Source organism: Acanthochromis polyacanthus, chromosome 15, assembly GCF_021347895.1.
Source record: "Acanthochromis polyacanthus isolate Apoly-LR-REF ecotype Palm Island chromosome 15, KAUST_Apoly_ChrSc, whole genome shotgun sequence".
NCBI classification, from domain to species: Eukaryota; Metazoa; Chordata; class Actinopteri; family Pomacentridae; genus Acanthochromis; species Acanthochromis polyacanthus.
In genome coordinates this window covers 38,590,834-38,613,080 of record NC_067127.1, presented here as the reverse complement: position 1 = coordinate 38,613,080, position 22,247 = coordinate 38,590,834, and the positions used below count along the sequence as shown (strand labels likewise).

The following is a 22,247-nucleotide window of genomic DNA, read 5'->3' as shown; positions in this document are numbered from 1 at the left end:
ACCTGTCTACAGGTGAGCTCTACTGGCCATCAAAACAACCCAGAAACCATCAGAAACACAGAACCACCAGAGAACCATCAGAGAACCACCAGAGAACCATCAGAGAACCACCAGAGAACCACCAGAGAACCATCAGAGAACCACCAGAGAACCATCAGAGAACCACCAGAGAACCATCAGAGAACCACCAGAGAACCACCAGAGAACCATCAGAGAACCATCAGAGAACCACCAGAGAACCATCACAGAACCACCAGAGAACCATCAGAGAACCACCAGAGAACCACCAGAGAACCACCAGAGAACCATCAGAGAACCACCAGAGAACCATCAGAGAACCACCAGAGAACCATCAGAGAACCACCAGAGAACCACCAGAGAACCATCAGAGAACCATCAGAGAACCACCAGAGAACCATCACAGAACCACCAGAGAACCATCAGAGAACCATCAGAGAACCACCAGAGAACCATCACAGAACCACCAGAGAACCACCAGAGAACCATCACAGAACCACCAGAGAACCACCAGAGAACCATCAGAGAACCATCAGAGAACCACCAGAGAACCATCAGAGAACCATCAGAGAACCACCAGAGAACCACCAGAGAACCATCAGAGAACCACCAGAGAACCATCACAGAACCACCAGAGAACCGGGATGTTTCTGGGAGGTTCTGGATAAAGGAGAAAAGAGACAAGTTTTAAAGATGTGACATCATGATGATGATGCAGCTCTGATTGGTCAGCAGATCTGAGGATGACAGCTGGAGTCGGTACCTGATGGAGGCTGGAGGATGTTCTGGAGGTCTCATCTCTGAGGGGCTTTAGGACCATGAGGAGGAGCTGGATGAACACACGCTCTGTATTCAACACACACAGACACACACACACCTCCTCCTCCAAACTTGCAGCTCTCTAGCTCTCTCTCTGCTCCTCCTCCTCTTCTTCTTCATCATCTTCATCCTCTCCCTGCAGGAGAACCAGAGAACATCTCCGAGCAGACGGACACCTGCCTGTCCGCCTTCCCCTCTTCTCTCCCGGCTGTGTCTGCCCGGAGCTCGGGTCTCGACCAGCGGACCCTCCTCGGCTCTGTGTGCGGCTCGGACCGCGCTGAGGGCGGCTGGAGGACGGAGGAGGAGCCGCTGCTGCTGGTGGATATTTAGATGGAGGCTCCGGAGGCTCACCTTGGGAGGTGAGTGTGCGCGTGCATGTATGTGTGTGTGTGATCACCAGGATGACGTCAGAGCCGGTGACTGTCGGTATTCAGGTTCAAGATGAGATTTCAGCACATGCATGATTTTGTATGTGGGCTGTAAACATACGTGTGTGTGTGCGCTCGTGCACGTGTTGGTGGTATTTCCGGCGGCTTTGAAGCTCAGCTTTGTTATTAATGTGTGTGGATTATTTGATCAGGCTGCAGGTCAGTGGAATATCAACCAAAAATCACTAACAGGAATACTACAGATACCTGGAATAAATAACCCCTCAGACTACACGATAGTACACATAGAACTGTAGTACTGTAAACAGAAATATTACAGAGTAAATTAGCTGATAAATGGTGACTCTAACAGCACTCTGTTCAGAGAGATTATTATGTTACAGAAATATGAACATGAATTAATGTTTTCTGAAATCCACCACAGACATTTTAGTATTTCACTAACTGGAAAATAAAAACGAATCCTGAAATTGAATAAATCCATTTATGTTCTGAAATAATGAGTCCTGCTGATGAAATTACATCCAGACGTCCAAAAAACTCCCCTTAAATCTGAACACACATTTGAACATGCAGCTATTTATTGTTGTTTAGTAAACAGGAAATTAAATTCAGGATCAACATGAACACAAAACTACAGAAATATTGTCAAAGATAAAAGATGCAGGAAGATTCATTTTCATGCATCTTTAATCTACAAGATCACAGTGTAGACATGTCCCCACAGTGTAGACATGTCCTCACAGTGTAGACATGTCCTCACAGTGTAGACATGTCCTCACAGTGTATAAATGGTCCCACAATGTAGACATGTCCTCACAGTGTAGACATGTCCTCACAGTGTATAAATGGTCCCACAGTGTAGACATGTCCTCACAGTGTATAAATGGTCCCACAATGTAGACATGTCCTCACAGTGTAGACATGTCCTCACAGTGTATAAATGGTCCCACAGTGTAGACATGTCCTCACAGTGTATAAATGGTCCCACAATGTAGACATGTCCCCACAGTGTAGACATGTCCTCACAGTGTAGACATGTCCTCACAGTGTAGACATGTCCTCACAGTGTATAAATGGTCCCACAATGTAGACATGTCCTCACAGTGTAGACATGTCCTCACAGTGTATAAATGGTCCTACAATGTAGACATGTCCTCACAGTGTAGACATGTCCTCACAGTGTAGACATGTCCTCACAGTGTATAAATGGTCCCACAGTGTAGACAAGTCCTCACAGTGTATAAATGGTCCCACAATGTAGACATGTCCTCACAGTGTATAAATGGTCCTACAATGTAGACATGTCCTCACAGTGGAGACATGTCCTCACAGTATATAAATGGTCCCACAATGTAGACATGTCCTCACAGTGGAGACATGTCCTCACAGTATATAAATGGTCCCACAGTGTAGACATGTCCCCACAGTGTAGACATGTCCCCACAGTGTAGACATGTCCTCACAGTGTAGACATGTCCCCACAGTGTAGACATGTCCTCACAGTATATAAATGGTCCCACAGTGTAGAGATGTCCTCATAATGTATCAATGGTCCCACAGTGTAGACATGTCCTCACAGTGTAGACATGTCCCCACAGTGTAGACATGTCCCCACATTGCAGACATGTCCCCACATTGTAGACATGTCCCCACAGTGTAGACATGTCCTCACAGTATATAAATGGTCCCACAGTGTAGAGATGTCCTCATAATGTATCAATGGTCCCACAGTGTAGACATGTCCTCACAGTGTATAAATGGTCCCACGGTGTATAAATGGTCCCACAGTGTAGAGATGTCCTCACAGTATATAAATGGTCCCACAGTGTAGAGATGTCCTCACAGTATATAAATGGTCCCACAGTGTAGACATGTCCTCACAGTATATAAATGGTCCCACAGTGTAGAGATGTCCTCATAATGTATCAATGGTCCCACAGTGTAGACATGTCCTCACAGTGCAAAAATGGTCCCACATTGTAGACATGTCCCCACAGTGTAGACATGTCCTCACACTATATAAATGGTCCCACAGTGTAGAGATGTCCTCATAATATATCAATGGTCCCACAGTGTAGACATGTCCTCACAATGTATAAATGGTCCCACAGTGTACACATTTCCCCACAGTGTAGACATGTCCCCACAGTGTAGACATGTCCCCACAGTGTATAAATGGTCCCACAGTGTAGAGATGTCCTCACAGTATATAAATGGTCCCACACTGTAGACATGTCCAGTTACCTGACAGCGTTTCAGGCTGTTTTTCACTTGACCTGCTTTTACAGGAGAGTTCAATCTGTGATGCCTGACTGCTGATGACCCCTGATGATCCCTGATGACCTCTGATGACCCCTGACCTCTCTGACAGACACCCCTGAGAGGATGGAGGGAGGAGAGGAGGCAGAGTCCCTGTCTGGAGTGGGAGGAGCCTCCCCACGAGGACAAAATGACCTCATCAATACCCGGGGTTTGGGGGCTGAGCCTCGCAAGGCACTGCTGTCAGTGTACTCGGCGCCTCAGTACCAGGGGCGTGTGGTGGTTAGCACCCCCTCTCAGCAGGAGCAAAGTGCTGCTCCTCCTCAGTTCCTCAACCCCAGTGCTCTCCTCCCCCAGGTGGCATCGGACCCCCGCCTCCGGCCGGCCGCCAGCCTCCTGCTCTGCCCAGAGGGAGTGCTGAGGGCCTGGGGGGAGGCTCGGGGAGGAGACTGCTGTGAGACCACCTTCATCGAGGGGTTGGGTCCGGACGCGTCCTCTGTTCCTGCTGCCTCCACCAAGGAGGTGCTTCTGTTCGCTGATGGGAAGTTTCTGGAGTTTTCTGGTGATGATGCAAAGATTCACACGCTGTCGTACGACATTGACGACGACGACGACTTCCAGGAACTGGAGGTGAGAAAAGAGGCTGATGTTTCTGTCTTCGTGGTTCTGTGATTAACAGAATAGAATTAGTTCATCCTGAGGGATTCAGTCATTTATCTAGTAGTGCCTCCTGCTGGTGAGCTGAAGGACTGCTGATGCCCACCAGATGCTGCTAAGTCTTTTCTTCCTCAGAAGTTAAATAAATGTAGAGCTAACTGACCTAGCTTAACCGAGAAGCTAGCTGGAGCTAACTTAACATAAAACTAGCCAAACCTAAAAGCTATCTAAATCTAGAGGCTAACTGGCACTAACTGAAGGCAGGAGCTAGCCAAACCTAAAAGCTATCTAAATCTAGAGGCTAACTAGCACTAACTGAAGGTAGGAGCTAGCCAAACCTAAAAGCTATCTAAATCTAGAGGCTAACTGGCGCTAACTGAAGGTAGGAGCTGGCCAAACCTAAAAGCTATCTAAACCTAGAGGCTAACTGGCGCTGAGTCCTCAAGCTAACTGAACCTCGACCTAATTTAGAAGCTAACTAAACCTTGAAGCTAACTGATCTTAGAAGCTAACAACACCGAGAATTTAACTGGAGCTACCTGGACCTATAAGCTAACTATGTCTTAACCTAGACGCTACCTAAAAATGACTGACATCAGAAGCTAACTAAACCACGAGTCTAACAAGAGCTAACTGAACAGAGACACTACTTGAACCTAGATGCTAAGTAAACTGAGAATTAATTCAGCCTTAAAGCTAACTAAACTTATAAGCTAACTGGTGCTAACTGAACTCTTGAGTTTTATAAAAATAAAAACTATATCTGGACAATGCTTACAGTACAGACTATTGTTTTGGTTGCATAACAAGAAGCCAAAGATAATCAGCATTCAATATTTTGTAAATCAACTACAGCTACATTTAGCTGACCTGTTAGCTCTGCAGCGGTAGTTTGAGCCTCCTCATCCTCCTTCAGCCTCCAGCAGAGAGAAACTCCTGAACTCTGATGTTCTTCATCAAGGAGCTGCAGAGAACGTAAAACCTCTGACTAGACCTAACAGCAAACTGGAACTAACTGGATCTATCTGAAGTAGGCGCTAACTAAACTGAGAAGCTAAATGAACCTTGGAACTACATTAAGCTACAAGTTTAGGGAGCCTAGCTGACCTAATTGAACCTAAAAAAAAACCTTAAAGCTAACTGCATATAAAGGCTAACAGAAGCTAATTAATTCTAGAAGCTAAATAAACTTTAAAGTTAGCTGAACCTATATGGTAATTGGAGCTAGCTAAAACTAGGAGCTGACTGAAGCTAGCAGCTATCTAAACCAAGAATCTAATTAAACTTATAAGCTAGCTGATTTTAAAAGCTAACTGGAACTGACTGAACCTTAAAACAAACTGAACCAAAAGCTAAATAAACATACAAACTAACTGGAGCTGAATAAGCCTTAAAGCTAACTGAACCTAAAGCTAACTGATCCTAAAAGCTAACTGAACCTAAAGCGAACTGAATATAAAAGCTAGCTGAACCTAGAAGCTAACTGAACCTAAATCTAGCTGAAGTTCGAAGCTAGATGAAACTATTCAAACCTTTTTGACAATCTGAACTCAGCTAAACCATTTTGCTTCAGGAAATTTACAATTATGTCTTCGATCTGATGAGCGTTTCTATATGTTGTAAAGTTTTTAGTGTTTAGCTTAGCTTAGTGTGATAATCAAACACTGGTAGCAGCTGTTAGCTTAGCTTCTTGGTGGTTAACAAGCTAGTCCCCAGGACTGAGCTTTACTGAGCTTCACCTTAAACACCGCAAATTACATTTGGTTATGTGAGCTATTTACAATTTCAGCTTAGCTTAGCATAAAGACTGGAAGCATAGGGAAACTGTTAGCATGAAACACAGGAACCTTCCAGTGTGGGATGCAGAATGAGATTAGCGAGCTGCAATGCTAACAGCCAATCGCTTTAGAGACGATGAAGATTTAGAACTGCACCGTTGTGGTTCTCTCAGCTTTCGTCTGTAAAACCAGGAGGATTACTGAGGTAGAGAACCGGAACCAGAGAGAACCTTCATCGGGTGTTGGAAACTGACCAGGAACCAAAGGGAACCTTCGTCAAGTGTCAGAAACAGACCAGGAACCAAAGAGAACCTTCGTCGGGTGCTAGAAACAGACCAGGAACCAAAGAGAACCTTCGTCAGGTGTTAGAAACAGAACAGGAACCAGAGGGAACCTTCGTTGGGTGTCAGAAACAGACCAGGAACCAGAGAGAACCTTCGTCGGGTGTCAGAAACAGACCAGGAACCAAAGAGAACCTTTGTCGGGTGTCAGAAACAGACCAGGAACCAAAGAGAACCTTCGTCCGGTGTCAGAAACAGACCAGGAACCAGAGAGAACCTTCGTCGGGTGTCAGAAACAGACCAGGAACCAAAGAGAACCTTCGTCGGGTGTTAGAAACAGACCAGGAACCAGAGAGAACCTTTGTCGGGTGTCAGAAACAGACCAGGAACCAAAGAAAACTTTCGTCAGGTATTAGAAACAGACCAGGAACCAGAGAGAACCTTCGTCAGGTGTCAGAAACAGACCAGGAACCAGAGAGAACCTTCGTCAGGTGTTAGAAACAGAACAGGAACCAGAGAGAACCTTCGTCAGGTGTCAGAAACAGACCAGGAACCAGAGAGAACCATCATCAGGTGTCAGAAACAGACCAGGAACCAAAGAGAACCTTCGTCAGGTGTCAGAAACAGACCAGGAACCAAAGAGAACCTTCGTCGGGTGTTAGAAACAGACCAGGAACCAGAGGGAACCTTCGTCGGGTGCTAGAAACAGACCAGGAACCAAAGAGAACCTTCGTCAGGTGTTAAAAACAGAACAGGAACCAGAGGGAACCTTCGTCGGGTGTCAGAAACAGACCAGGAACCAGAGAGAACCTTCGTCAGGTGCTAGAAACAGACCAGGAACCAAAGAAAACTTTCGTCAGGTATTAGAAACAGACCAGGAACCAGAGAGAACCTTCGTCGGGTGCTAGAAACAGACCAGGAACCAAAGAAAACTTTCGTCAGGTATTAGAAACAGACCAGGAACCAGAGAGAACCTTCATCAGGTGTCAGAAACAGACCAGGAACCAAAGAGAACCTTCGTCGAGTGTTAGAAACAGAGCAGGAACCAGAGGGAACCTTCGTCGGGTGCTACAAACAGACCAGGAACCAAAGAGAACCTTCGTCGGGTGCTACAAACAGACCAGGAACCAGAGAGAACCTTCGTCGGGTGTTAGAAACAGACAAGGAACCAGAGAGAACCTTTGTCAGATGTTAGACACTGAACAGGAACCAATAAAAGCAGACAAGTTTTACCTCATTTTGACTATTTTTAGCTGATCATCACTGCTGGAGGAACAGCCAATCACAGTGGTGCTGGGAGGAGCTTAGTGTCCCACTAGACAGACGATTGTTTCAGAAACTCTTTCACTGAAATGTGAGGTTCTGGTGGCAGGTTTCTACGTCAGACGTGAAGCTGATGTCCTGAGTGCTGATTGGCTCCTGCTGTGTTTCATCAGAGCGATTACTCCAGCGAATCAGAGAGTGAGGACGCTTTCCTGCTGATGCCTCCCAGAGATCACCTGGGCCTCAGCGTCTTCTCCATGCTCTGCTGCTTCTGGCCGCTCGGCATCGCTGCCTTCTACCTGTCGCATGAGGTGAGGATGATAATCAATAACCAGTAATCAGTTATCAGTAATTAATTATCTGATAGTACAGTCAGTACCTTTTGGTACTTGGACCTATCTGAGGACTGAGTGCAGTACTGGAAGGTGTTTTTACTGCAGTACTGTCTGAAAGTACACAGCTGAGACGTTCACTATGACCTTTTCCATCTTCTGCTGTTTATTTTAGAATTAAAGGAAATAAAGATTCAACTTCCTGTTTGGTTTAAAAGCGTCACATGACCGAATATTTCACCACAGAAGAACCTTCAGGGTTTCACAGCTTTTATTTACTCGGAGCGGTTTGTCTGGTTCTAACTCCCCATGGCTCATCTTAAAGTGAATGAGCTCTGAGGAACCAGAAGGAAGAGACTTTTCTTTAGCTATTATTTAATAAAAAATGGGAACCTTCACGTCCACCATGTTTCCTCAGATGTTTTATCATGCTGATGGAAAGCACTTTGGTCTTCTTTTATGTTGTTTTTAAGTACACTATGAATAAATTTTGATTGATTGATTGATTCTGGTTGGTTCTGTTGGTTTCTGAAGACGTACTGGTATCTTCTGGTTGGTTCTGTTGGTTTCTGAAGATGTACTGGTATCTTCTGGTTGGTTCTGTTGGTTTCTGAAGACGTACTGGTATCTTCTGGTTGGTTCTGCTGGTTTCTGAAGACGTGCTGTATCTTCTGGAGTCTGGCTAACTACTAGAAGGAAGTGAAAGAGGCCAAAAGTGAAAATCTGTGTAACATAATCTCTACCAGCTCTAACTACCCCAGGATGTTATTCTGCACAGTTCAGTCTGTAATCGGCCTCCTGGCAGCGTTCTGATAAATGTGTTGGTCTTGACATCTGAAAGGTTTTTACGTCATTCTGTGTTCAGGTGGCTGCAGTCAGGAGGCATTAATGCTGACACTGCTAATACAAACATTCCTCCTGTGCCCCCTGCTGATTTTTGAGATCTTTGAACCCGTGTCCTTGTCTTCACTATGTGAAGTGGTCCAGGGGGTGACACCAACTAACTGTCCTCTAGACATTATAGCAGCTGAACTGCTCCAACAGGTCTGTAATACAGCGCCCCCTGTCTGCTCGCTCTGATAAATCAGTGCTGGATCTGACCCAGCAGTCTTTAAACATGCAGATCAGACCACTTCTTTACAATCCTACCTCCACCCTGCTGTTTTATCTAACTTTAGACTGGCCTCTCATTTGCAGTTTTTATCTAAGATTTTAGAAAAGATTGTTTTTATTCAGTTGCAGCCTTTTCTAGAATCCAACAGTATTTTAAATAAATTTCAGTCTGGTTTTAGAATCAGCTCTCCTTAAGGTGACAATGACATTTTGCAGTCTCTGGACACGAAGAAGCCAGTACTCCTGGTGATGTTGGATCTTACAGCAGCTTTTGACACTGTCGGCCACTCCACACTGATTTCTCGCCTGGCTCAGCATGTTGGTCAGCTCCTACTCAATGGACAGGACTTTCACTGTGATGCTTGATGATCACTCATCTCTGCCTGCTTCGCTGTCATCTGGGGTACCACAAGGGTCCATCCTTAGGCCGGTTCTGTTTTCATTATATCTGCTGCTGCTTGAAGCCATCATTGCTAAGCATAACCAGTCTTTCCACCTGTATGCTGATGACCTCCACCTCTACCTGCCTGTGCTCCCCAATGCTGTGTCTGCTCTGGACTCTCTACACAGCTGCTTATCAGACATTAACAGTTGGCTGGCCCAGAACTTTCTTCACTTGAGCGAAAGTGAAACTGAGTGTATCCTCTTTGGCCCCTCTGATTTGCACCTCAATGTTTTGTCCAGTTCATCTCTGATTTTCTCCGTCAGTCAATCAGTAAGAAACCTTGAAGTCATTTTTTAAAATGATTTGAGATTTGACAGGCAAATTGCTTCTGTTGTCAAGGCTAGCTTTTTCCAGCTACGTCTCCTCACTAAGGTCAAGCTCATTCTTGCTAAACATGACCTGGAGTAGGCCATTCATGCGTTTATCAGTTCTCACATCAATTACTGTAATCCACTGTATTTTGGTATCACACAGATATCACTGATTAGAGCTGGTTCACAATGTAGCTGCCCTCTGTTAACCCACACATCCAGATACACTCACATCACTCCCATCCTTTCCGCCCTCCACTGGCTCCCGGTTCATCATCCTGTCGAGTTCAAAATTTAACATTGGTTTTTAAAGCTCTTCATGGAATTGCTCCTTCATATCTATCTGAGCTTTTAACCATCCATCGCCCCAGCAGAGCCCTCTGGTCGTCCACTCAGATGGTGCTGGACATACCCAGGTCCCGGTACCAGCAGTGGGGTGATCGTTGTTTTGTTGTTGCTGCTCCGAGACTCTAAAACGAACTTCCCCTGGAACTCTCTTCTGCTGCTGTTCAAGCCCAGACTGAAAACCCACCTTTTCAGACGTGGCCTCGGCTCCGAGAACTGTTTTATTCTCATGCTGCGCAGAATGCCTCATTTTAATGTTACTGATTCATCTGTGCTGCATTTTAGTTTAATGGTGTTATGGTTTTATAGTTTTATAGTTTTTATGGCTTAATGGTTTTATCGTTTTTATTTACAGTTTGATGGTTTTAATGGTTTTATAGTTTTTGTAGTTTTTACGGTTTTATGGCTTTTATGGGTTTATCGCAACCAAATTGTATTACTTTGCTTTATCATGCTGATGGAAAGCACTCTGGTCTTCTTTTATGCTGTTTTTAAGTACTCTATAAATAAATTTTGATTGATTGATTGATTGATTGATTGATTGATTCTGGTTGGTTCTGGTGGTTTCTGAAGACGTGTTTGTATCTTCTGGTTGGTTCTGGTGGTTTCTGAAGACGTGTTTGTTTCTTCTGGTTGGTTCTGGTGGTTTCTGAAGATATGTTTGTTTCTTCTGGTTGGTTCTGGTGGTTTCTGAAGACGTGTTTGTATCTTCTGGTTGGTTCTAGTGGTTTCTGAGGACGTGCTGGTTCAGAGGGTGGATGTTTTCGTCCTCCGGCTGACTGCAGATCAGTTATATAAGGTGTGTAGGAGACGTTCTATTAATGTCCTCTCTGCTGCTGCCTCATACTTCCATACTACTGGATGGGGATCAACACAAGGCTCCAGGTCCTGCAGAGGGTCACCACATGATCGCCATTTGATCCCCACAACGACAGCATCAATCAGCCAGAGAACATGTGGAGAACGTGGAGAACATATGGAGAACCAACAGACCTTTAACCACTGAAGTCTTTTAATTTGACAGTTCCAGATCATTTCCTCCTTTACAGCGATGTGCAGCAGAGTTTAAAAACACAGTGAGGCAGAAAACATGAACAGAACAACATCTACAGGATGAGGAGACCACGCGAGCTCAGAGTTTAACACCTGATCACACTTGGACTCATTTTGGATGATTTTTAAAGGTAATGTTCTACAGAATTCAAGTAGTTGAAGATCCATCCAGCATGGAGGAATTTCTACAGATGATTAGTCTAGACAGGAAACATGGAGGTAGTTGTTGATTTAATGAAATGTCACCATTTAAAGCTCAGATTTGGTTCATTCTCCCGAAGGAACCACACATGATGCATTCAAGGACCAGCTCCAAGTAGAAAATATGAGCATTTATCTTCTGTTATAACAGTTTCAAGCTGATAAATGGAGACTTTTTGGTGACTTCAAAATAAAACATCTTTAAAACCCACCAATGGGTTTTAAAGACGTTTTATTTTGAAAGGTCACAGAGACGAGGGAAACCTTTTGAAGAAATGATAAAAATAGAGATAGTTCAACATGTACAGCATGAGGAGACAAAATTAGTTCAGAGTTTAACACCTGAGGAACAATAATAACAATAATAATAATAATAATAATAATAATAATAAAGGGTTCTGGGATGAGCTGGTGCGGATCTGCTGTGAACACGACGTTCTCTGAGTCTCAGTCAGCAGCATCTTGTTGTGGATGAGGTTTCCATGGCAACTACACACCTACAACTCTGAGAGCAGGGGAGCTGGTCGCTGTTGGCAACGCTTCCCACTCTGACATCCATCAGAGAGCGACTGGAGGCCCCGCCCACTCCGGCCACAGACGGCTGATTGGTCAGAGAGTGTAATTGAATAATTGAATCTTACCGGAAGAGAAACAGCAGCTAATCAGGTTAAAGCTTTAACGAGCTTGTTAAGAGACTCAGACCGGCTAATGGAGCCCAGATAGATGAATGGATGGAGTGCAGTGAAGGTACCATCAGAACATCTTCACGGTCAGTTAGATGAACTGAAGATGGAGATGGAGGCCTTGAACGCATCACGACGTTTCACTTCCTGATCAGTTTAACCTGATGGATGCTCCCTTGTCTTCCTCTCTGCTTCTGGCTGTTTTTAGTCTGACTTGTTGGTTTGATCGTCGTCTTCGTCAGAATCTGTTTCATCAAGCTGCAGGTTGCCATGACAACGGAGACATCCTGATAGATTTCACATTAATAAAATAAATAGAACGCAAATAAAAGCAAACAGACATCCAGAAACCAACAGGAGACAGTCAGTAGGTCCCCCTAGAAGTGCATGAGATATATCTGCAGATATTTTATTAAAAATAAAAAAGTCATGTTTTCTATGTTCATTATGATCATGTCTTTACAAATTCCATCTTTATACATTATGGGAAAAAAATCACTTAATAAAAAATAACTGGATATCACTAAAATGTCAACTAAATAACCGTCAGAATTTAATACCAACCACCTTATGATGAGCTAAACAATAATAACATAAGTTGATTAAGAAATAGTTTGGATTGTGTTCTTTTTTCATTTTTATTAACTGATTAGTAATAACAAAAAAAAAGAGTCATATCTCCCACCCCATACCCAATCCCACCCTCCCCCCTACAAAACAAAACGGTAAAAGGCAAAGCCGCTACCTCGCCCGGGAAAGGGAAACCGGGGCCTTCCCCTGGAGCCAGACCTGGGGGGGGAGCTCGTACAGGAGCGTTTGGTGGCCAAGCCTTGGGGTCCCGTGGGGCTCGGTCGGGCACAGCCCGAAAAAGTAACACGGGGCCACCGCCCAGTGGGCCTACCACCTTCAGGGCAGGAAGTCGGGGTCGGGTGCTATGCCCACCGGGCAGTAGGCAGGAGCGGGCGCCTGGGCGTGCCGCCCCCTGGTGGCGTAGACTAGCTCTGGGGATGTGGAACGTCACCTCACTGGCGGGGAAGGAACCTGAGCTGGTGCGGGAGGTGGAGCGATACCGACTAGATATAGTTGGGCTCGCCTCCACGCACAGCAAGGGTTCTGGAACCAGAATCCTGGAGAGGGGTTGGACCCTCTCCTACTCCGGAGTTGCCCAGGGTGAGAGGCACCGGGCGGGTGTGGGGATACTCACAAGCCCCCGGCTGAGCACCGCTTTGTTGGAGTTCTCCCCGGAGAACGAGAGGGTCGCCTCTCTGCGACTTCGTGTTGCAGGGGGAAAAACTCTGACTGTTGTCTGTGCTTATGCGCCGAACAGCAGTTCAGAGTATTCGGCCTTCTTAGAGTCTCTGGGTGGGGTCCTGGAAGGGGTACCGCCCGGGGATTCCATAGTTCTCCTGGGAGACTTCAACGCTCACGTGGGCAACGATGGAGAAACCTGGAGGGGGGTGATTGGGAGGAACGGCCTGCCCGATCTGAACCCGAGTGGTGTTTTGTTATTGGACTTCTGTGCTAGTCATGGTTTGGCCATAACAAACACCATGTTCGAGCATAAGGTTGTTCATAAGTGTACTTGGTACCAGAGGACCTTAGGCCAAAGGTCGATGATCGACTTTGTAGTCATATCATCCGACCTGCGGCCGGATGTCTTGGACATTCGGGTGAAGAGAGGTGCAGAGCTGTCAACTGATCACCACCTGGTGGTGAGTTGGATCCGATGGCGGGGAAGACTGCCGGACAGACCTGGTAAACCCAAACGTGTAGTGCGGGTGAACTGGGAACGTCTGGCGGAGGACCCTGTCCATAGGGTTTTCAACTCCCACCTCCGGAAGAGTTTCTCCTGCATCCCAGGGGAGGTTGGGGACATGGATTCTGAGTGGTACATGTTCAAAGCCTCCACTGCAGAAGCAGCTGTTAGGAGCTGTGGTCTGAAGGTCACTGGTGCCTGTCGTGGCGGCAATCCAAGAACCCGCTGGTGGATACCAGCGGTGAGGGAGGCCGTCAGGCTGAAAAAGGAGACTTTTCGAGCCTGGTTGGCTCGGGGGTCTCCTGAAGCAGCTGACAGGTACCGGCTGGCCAAAAGGGCGGCAGCTGCGGCAGTTGTGGAAGCTAAAACTCGTGTGTGGGAGGAGTTCGGGGAGGCCATGGAGAAGGACTTTCGGTTGACCTCGGGGAAGTTCTGGCAAACCATTCGACGTCTCAGGGAGGCAGGGCTTCACTCAGGCTGTGTACGGTCGGAGTGGAGAACTGTTGACCCGTACTGGGGATATCGTCGAGCGGTGGAAAGAGCACTTCGAGGAACTCCTGAACCCGGTAAACACGTCCTCTGTGGAGGAGGCAGAGCCTGAAGACTCGGGGGTATCTGCGTCCATATCCGTGGCAGAGGTCGCCGAGGTAGTTAAAAAGCTCCTCGGTGGCAAGGCGCCAGGTGTGGACGAGATTCGCCCTGAGATGCTGAAGGTTCTGGACATTGTTGTCTTGGTTGACACGTCTATACAGTGTCGCGTGGGCATCGGGTACAGTACCTGGGGAGTGGCAGACCGGGGTGGTGGTCCCTATTTTTAAAAAGGGGGATCGGAGAGTGTGTGCCAATTACCATGGTATCACACTTCTCAGCCTCCCCGGGAAAGTTTACTCTCGGGTGCTGGAAGGGAGGATCCGACCGATAGTCGAACCTCGGATTCAGGAGGAGCAATGCGGATTCCGTCCCGGTCGTGGAACAGCGGACCAGCTCTTTACCCTTGCGGAGCTGCTGAGGGGGTCATGGGAGTATGACCTGCCAGTCTACATGTGTTTTGTAGATCTGGAGAAGGCCTACGACCGTGTCCCCCGAGGGGCTTTGTGGGGGGCACTGCGGGAGTATGGGGTCCGAGGCTCGTTGTTACGGGCCGTTCGGTCCCTATACAACCAAAGTGAGAGCTGTGTCCGCATACTCGGCATTAAGTCAGACACGTTTCCGGTGGGTGTTGGACTCCACCAGGGCTGCCCCTTGTCTCCAATCCTGTTTGTGGTTTTCATGGACAGGATTTCAAGGCGCAGTCGTGGTGGGGAGGGTTTTCGGTTTGGGAGCCTCAGGATCGCTTCTCTGCTTTTTGCGGATGATGTGGTTTTGTTGGCATCCTCAGACCGTGACCTCCGGCACGCACTGGAGCAGTTTGCAGCCGAGTGTGAAGCGGCAGGGATGTGGATCAGCACCTCCAAGTCCGAGGCCATGGTTCTCTGCCGGAAACCGGTGGAGTGCTTCCTCCGGGTTGGGGGGAGTTGCTTCCCCAAGCGAAGGAGTTTAAGTATCTCGGGATCTTGTTCACGAGTGATGGGAAAATGGAGCGAGAGATGGACAGGCGGATCGGTGCAGCGTCAGCAGTGATGCGGGCGTTGTACCAGACCGTCGTGGTGAAGAGGGAGCTGAGCCGTAAGGCGAAGCTCTCGATTTACCAGTCCATCTACGTTCCAACCCTCACCTATGGTCATGAGCTTTGGGTAGTGACCGAAAGAACAAGATCGCGGATACAAGCGGCCGAAATGAGCTTCCTCCGTAGGGTGGCTGGGCTCAGCCTTAGAGATAGGGTGAGGAGCTCAGACATCCGGATAGAGCTCGGAGTAGAGCCGCTGCTCCTTCGCATCGAAAGGAGCCAGTTGAGGTGGTTTGGCCACCTGATTCGGATGCCTCCAGGGAGACTTCCTCTGGAGGTTTTCCGAGCACGTCCGTCTGGGAGGAGACCCCGGGGCAGACCCAGAACTCGCTGGAGAGATTATATATCTCGTCTGGCCTGGGAACGCCTCGGGATCCCCCAGGAAGAGCTGGAAAGCGTCGCTGGGGGGAGGGACGTCTGGAACAACCTGCTTCGCCTGCTGCCCCCGCGACCCGGCCCCAGATAAGTGGAGGAAAATGGATGGATGGATGGATAATTTCATAATAACTCTTGACAAGGCCACAACAAATATACAATAAATCTTCTATGACAATCCTTAAACATTACTGTACAGAGAAGCCAGCAAAAAATAATCAAGAATACAAATGTGGTTAGGATGATTCCAAGTGTTGCAGAAAGGAATCCCATGTTTTCTCTAGTTTGAGCTGAAATTTTAAACTACTGTTTCGCAGTTTTTCTAAATGAATGACTGAAACCAATTCATGCAACTAGTTTTTGAAGCATGGTGGAGTTGGTGTTTTCCAATTTTTTAATATAATTTTTTTGCTAACACCATGCCCATTAGGAGAGCTGCTTGTATGTGTGCAGGGAGCACAGATGAATCCTCTGAAGCTCCATAAAGAGTGAACTCTCTGTCATAGGGGAGCTCCCTCTTATAAACCTCAGAGAAAAAACTAAAATTCTAACCCAGAACTGGTGGATTAATAGACAGTCCCTTTTATTAAGTTGAGATAATCATGACAGGTAGCTATTTCTGTTTTGACAACAAATCAAATTTTATATGGAAAATCACAAATTAAATCCCTTTCCACTAAGTTCCCCGTTCCAAAAACACCTCTCCAGAAAGTGTTAATACCAGATCACATGACCTGCTCCACATGATGTCATTTCCTCCTGAAGAAAAGACTGGCCAGACTCCAAGGCTTTCTGACTTATTTAATATAAAGTAGTCGACAGGTTTACTACAGTATCTTTAGAAATCAATTGGACATATAATATTTAGAAGAATCTTTCTCTAAAATGCCGTGTGGTGTTTGGTTGTAGGCGGCCATGTTGGTTTTAGGTCTGAAAACAGCAAAAATGCCGACTATGACACAAACTGTCCTGTATTCATACATTGACCTGGTTAGTTCGACCATAGTTCTACTGGAGGATTTCAACGCTCATGTGTTCAATGATGGAGAACCCTGGAGGAGATGATTGGGAGGAACGGCCTGATCTGAACCTGAGTGGTGTTCCGTTATTGGACTTCTGTGCTAGTCATAGACTGGACATAAACACCATGTTGGAGCAGAAGGTTCTCATAAATGTACCTAATACCTGGCTGAAGAAGGATGCTTTTCGGGCTTGGCTTGCTCGAGGATCTCCTGAAGCAGCTGATGGGTACCAGTTGTCTAGAAGGGCTGCAGATGTGGAAGCTAAAACTCGGGTGTGGGAGGAGTTCAGAGAGTCTATGGAGAAGGACTTTTGGTTGGCCTTAAGGAGGTTCTGGCAAACCGTCTGATGCCTCAGGAAGGGGAGGCAAGGCTTTACTCAGACTGTGTACAGTCGGGGTGGAGAACTGTTGACCTGTACTGAAGATATTGTTGGGTGGTTGAAAGAGAACTTTGAGGCACTCCTGAATCCAGTAAACATGGAGGAGGCAGAGCCTGAAGACTCGAGGGGATCTTCATCCATATCCATGACAGAGGCAGGGCTTAAAGTGAGAAAAAATCCTGAGCCTGAACTTCTAAGATCCAATTTATAGTGTCAATAAACGTATTTAAATGTGTTTTAAAACTCACTAAAACACAATATATATTAGATTCTATTAATTCAGAGCAAATATGAGGTCATCTGGTGGAAATAATGTCCATTATGATCCCACTATTTTATTGTTGCTCAAATGTAAAACCTTACTTGGCCAAAACTCAAGGCATTTTAGAAAGTGCCCCAAGTCAGATTTTTTTTGTGTCGATGTTTCAATACCACATCACTGTAATTGCAAAGATTTGTTTTAGTGTTAGGTAGTGTCTACAGATACGGACCCGTACCCGTAGCCTGTGGCCTACGGATACGGCACTTCCCCTTATCATAAATCTTAATGAGATGTACATGAATATTAATGAGCCGGCTGATGAACGCGCTTTGTGATTGGCTGGTAATCCGACGTGCATAAATATTAATGAGCCGGCTTGGTAATCCGAGTGCAGATGCTACAGGTACGGGTCCGTACCTGTAGCATCAACCTTAGTGTTAAGGGGAAAAAATCATGAAAATCAAGTACATGTATTATCAATAACTTTTAATATTTTTTATCTCTTCAGTAGATTTAACAAGAACTCAAAACAACACCAACCACAACAAAACTGCTACAAAACTAACTCAATTTAAATGTTTCTATTTTTTATCTATATTTTGGGAAGAAAAAACGGTGAAAAGCAGCCTAAGAACATTCTTATTTAACTATCTATCCATTATTCATTTCACACAACCCATACGTTCGTTCTGTTCTTACTAATAATATTTGCTTAAGATTGGAGAGTTTTTGTTTGTGGCTAGACATCATTCGGATGCATAAGGTCAGAAAATCTGCTGAGAGCTATTTAACTCATTATTACAAACATCCTATATGTCCTAAAATAAAAAAGGTTAATATCACCTAAGCTACATTCAGTTTGTGCATATTTAACTGAGCAGATGTTCTGAGGAGAATAATGGGACAAATCCTTATGGCTTGATCTTTGATTTTTTTCCTTTCAAAATAAAATCCAGCAAACTAAATAGCTGTTTCGTTTTTTTCCTTTTGCCGTTGTAAAACATAGAAAATGTTTAAAGATTAAGAAATCAAACAAAATCAACACCTCCTGTTTTTGTTACTTTTTTAAATTCAATACCTAAGCCCGTTTGTTTTTATTTTGTGGCGAAACCATGGGGACTGTGGGGCGTGCACGCGCATCGCCACTACCTGCAGTTCTCCACGGCACGCACTTACACCAATGGGGCGAGTCAACGCACCGCGGCTCAGGGATCGCGGCAGCGGCTGCTCTCTTTGTTAATCAGCAGAGACACATCCTCTCTCCTCTGTCACACAAAGTCTGAGCAAACTTTAGTATCTGCGTCTTTGGGCTAAACACGAGCTCCAACGCTATTGACCAGTGATCAGCTGCTCGATTCTTCACCGCACCACTCACAGATTGGAGCTCCGTGCGCTCTGCAGAGACCAGGCAGCCACAGGGCTGGGACACGTGGAATGGGTATACAGTCCAAGCAGAAATAAAATAAATAATATGCAATATATATCAATATGTTTCCAGTAATTCCCTTTAAATATAATTACAAAAAACACCAACAAATATTGCAAATTTGGATTTTGTTTGTGGGATACTGTTATTTCTTATCAGCGGCTCAGCAGCACTGACGATGCCGAACCAAGAGGGGGCAGCATATCGTGGCCCAGCAGTCGATGCGCACTCGCAGTTAGAAAACTGTAATTGGATAAAAGTTCTATCAGAAAGTCGCATGCCTGGACAAAAGGTGTATATTTTTTAATGTAGGATTCGGAGTTTGATTGATTAAAGCGGAGCAACTGAATGCACAATGACGCACATGCTTGGAGCCTTCAGGACGGAGATCATTTTTTAAAAATGGTACACTTCCATACGCCGGAAATCCGGCGCGGCGCCGGAAAACTTTAAGGCCTGCAGAGGTTCCCGAGGTAGTTAAGAAGCTGAAAGATGTTGATTTTCTCATTTATTTTAATAGGATAACTTTGCTTTTTATACCAACAAGTTAGTACAGAAAGGATGATTTTACCTTGCTGACATGTTTCAACTGCATCTGCAGTCTTCAGAGCGTCATCTGACATGTGCTGATGTGTCCTTATCAGGTGACGGGTTTGACAGATCTGTCAGAATCTGTCAAACCGGCCCCGCCCCCTGCCATCCGGTTTTACTGAACCGTCGTGGTGAAGAGGGAGCTGAGCTACAAGGAGAAGATCTCAGTTTAGCATCCATCTATGTTCCAACCCTCACCTATGGTCATGAGCTCTGGGTAGTGACCCAAAGAATGAGATCATGGATACAAGCGTCTGAAATGAGCTTTCTCTGTAGGATGTCTGGGCTCAGCCTTAGAGATAGGAGGAGAAGATCAGACATCTGGAGGGAGCTCAGAGTAGAGCTGCTGATCCTTCACCTCTGAAGGAACCAGTGGAGGTGGTTTGGACATCTGATTCAGATCCTCCAGGGAGACTTCCTTTGGAGGTTTACTGAACACATCCTCCTGGGAGGAGACCCCGGGGTAGAACCAGAACATGGAGGGATTATATATCTCATCTGGTCTGGGAACGCCTCGGGATCCTCCAGGAAGAGCTGGAAAGCATTGCTGGGAGGAGGAACATCTGGAATGACCTGCTTCATCTGCTGCCTCCATGACCCAACATTGGATAAGAGGAAGAAGATGGATGGATGGATGGATGATGGATGGATGGTTTTCTTCAGTTTATTTGAATCTCTGCTTTTCAAACCACAACCACAAACTTTTTAACTTCTAAATAAACATTTAAACATTCCATGTTTAAATGTTCCGTGTTTAAATATTTCATTTGTAAACGTTCCGTGTTTAAACGTTCCATGTTTAAATGTTCTGTGCTTCAATGCTTCATTTTTAAATGTTCCGTGTTCAAATGTGTAATTTTTAAATGTTCCATGTTTAAATGTTTCATTCGTAAACGTTCCGTGTTTAAATGTTCCAGGTTTAAATGTTTCATTTTTAAGCATTACGTGTTTCCATGTTCCAGACCAACAAGGCGGTGTCTAAGGGGGACTTCCACCTGGCCAGCTCCAGCTCCAGGCGCGCCCTCTTCCTGGCCGTCCTGTCCGTCACCATAGGGACGGGGATCTACGTGGGTGTTGCCGTGGCGCTCATCGCCTACCTGTCCAAGAACCACCACTGGTAACCATGATGATACAGAGAGTTCCCCGGCAGCCCGTCCCTCCCCTGCTCTCAGGTGGAGGTGAGGTTCCTCCGCAGGTCAGCGTCCTGCATGGCAGCGAATCGGCGGGTCGAGCGCTCGACAGGTGGAGCTCTCACCTGAAACCTGTCAGCCAATCAGATCGCAGGATCTCTGAGGCGGAGCCAAGAGGAAGTTTGTTTGTTGTGATTTAAAGAAATGACTGAATTTATTTAATCTGCATGAAAACCGAAACATAAAATCACAAACTGTCCTAAAACACTGATTACAGACATGCTTTTTGCTCTGTTTGTTGTTGTTTACTCTGTTGTTGTTTATTCTGTTTGCTGATGTTTATTTTGTTTGTTGTTGATGCTTTTAAATTGATGCTTTAATCAAACTTTGACTGTAAAAAGTCATAAATTTGCATTTTCTATCAGCTGATCATTTTATTGACGAGTCGTTTCTGATGAACATTTGAGACCAGAACATCAAAGCAACATCAACACAATGTCCTTTATTGATTGATTGAAGCAGGACGTTCCTTCAGTCCCCATGACGACGTTCTTTAACACTGGACTCCTTCTGAGTTTTTCCTTCAGTTTATTGATTTTTTATTGATTAATTGATTAACTGATCGTTTAATCGACATGTTTCCAGCCAGGCAGAAGAAAAACGTCAACATGTGAACCCACCCGGCTGGGAGCGGAGGGTGAATGACACAAACGCACTATTAGATGATCAGCTGAAATTTAAGCCCCACCTCTCTCATTGACCACAGTTCCATTTCACAAAGTTAGCACGATGCTAAGCTAACATGTCGCTAACATGTCCGTCTGAGCAGCTGGTGAATCAAATGCTTCATATCTGCAGTAAAACCAGAGCAGCCAGGTGAAACCACACCTGAGTTCACTCAAACATCTGATCCAATTAATCAGCAGAATTATTTTATTTTATTATTAAGATTTCACTGAAACATTAAGGAATAAAGAATTCAATCTTTTTGCTTTATTTCTACGTCCTGAATGTCCCAATAATGTTTCAGGAATTACAAGAAGAACACCAGAAAAACTACAAAAATAAAAAAATAAATACCAGATTCAGAGCATCAAACACAGAACCCAGCAGAACCCAGAGAACAAGAAGACCATCAACTAGAAAAACTACAAGAAGAACTAGATCTACAAAAATAAGAAATAGAACTACAAGAAGAAGAAATAGAACTACAACAGGGAGAAGAACAAGACTACCAGAAGTAGATACTGTAAATTGGTAGCCCAGCTTAACATGAAAACTGTAAACAGGGGGAATTGTTAGCATAGACTAGCATATAAATAGGAGGAACTGTTAGCATAGATTAGCATAAAGACTGTAAATGAGGGTACAGTTAGCATAGCCTAGCATGAAGACTGTAAATAGGGGGAAGTGTTAGCATATTTTAGCATGAAGACTGTAAATGGGTAACTGTTAGCCTAGCTTAGCATTAAGACTGTAAACAGGGGGAACTGTTAGTATAGCTTAGCATAAAGACTGTAAATGAGGGTACAGTTAGCATAGCCTAGCATGAAGACTGTAAATAGGGGGAAGTGTTAGCATATTTTAGCATGAAGACTGTAAATGGGTAACTGTTAGCCTAGCTTAGCATTAAGACTGTAAACAGGGGGAACTGTTAGTATAGCTTAGCATAAAGACTGTAAATGAGGGA

General features: G+C 45.3%; 1 protein-coding gene across 1 annotated transcript; it reads left to right on the top strand.

The window, feature by feature from the left end:
• Positions 1-885: 885 nt before the first annotated feature.
• LOC110965031 (synapse differentiation-inducing gene protein 1) lies at positions 886-21,553 on the top strand. Its single transcript, XM_022213919.2, has 4 exons — positions 886-1,196; positions 3,518-4,118; positions 7,641-7,778; positions 20,390-21,553. The coding sequence occupies exons 2-4, from the start codon at positions 3,615-3,617 to the stop codon at positions 20,546-20,548; spliced, it is 801 nt and encodes a 266-aa protein (XP_022069611.1). The 5' UTR covers positions 886-1,196; positions 3,518-3,614; the 3' UTR covers positions 20,549-21,553.
• Positions 21,554-22,247: the final 694 nt, after the last annotated feature.

Excerpts from the sequence above, each read along its gene's own strand:
- LOC110965031 (XM_022213919.2), top strand. The coding sequence starts at position 3,615 with ATGGAGGGAGGAGAGGAGGCAGAGTCCCTGTCTGGAGTGGGAGGAGCC. Across the intron at positions 4,119-7,640 it reads ACGACTTCCAGGAACTGGAG|AGCGATTACTCCAGCGAATC; the intron begins GTGAGAAAAGAG and ends GTGTTTCATCAG. Across the intron at positions 7,779-20,389 it reads CCTTCTACCTGTCGCATGAG|ACCAACAAGGCGGTGTCTAA; the intron begins GTGAGGATGATA and ends TCCATGTTCCAG.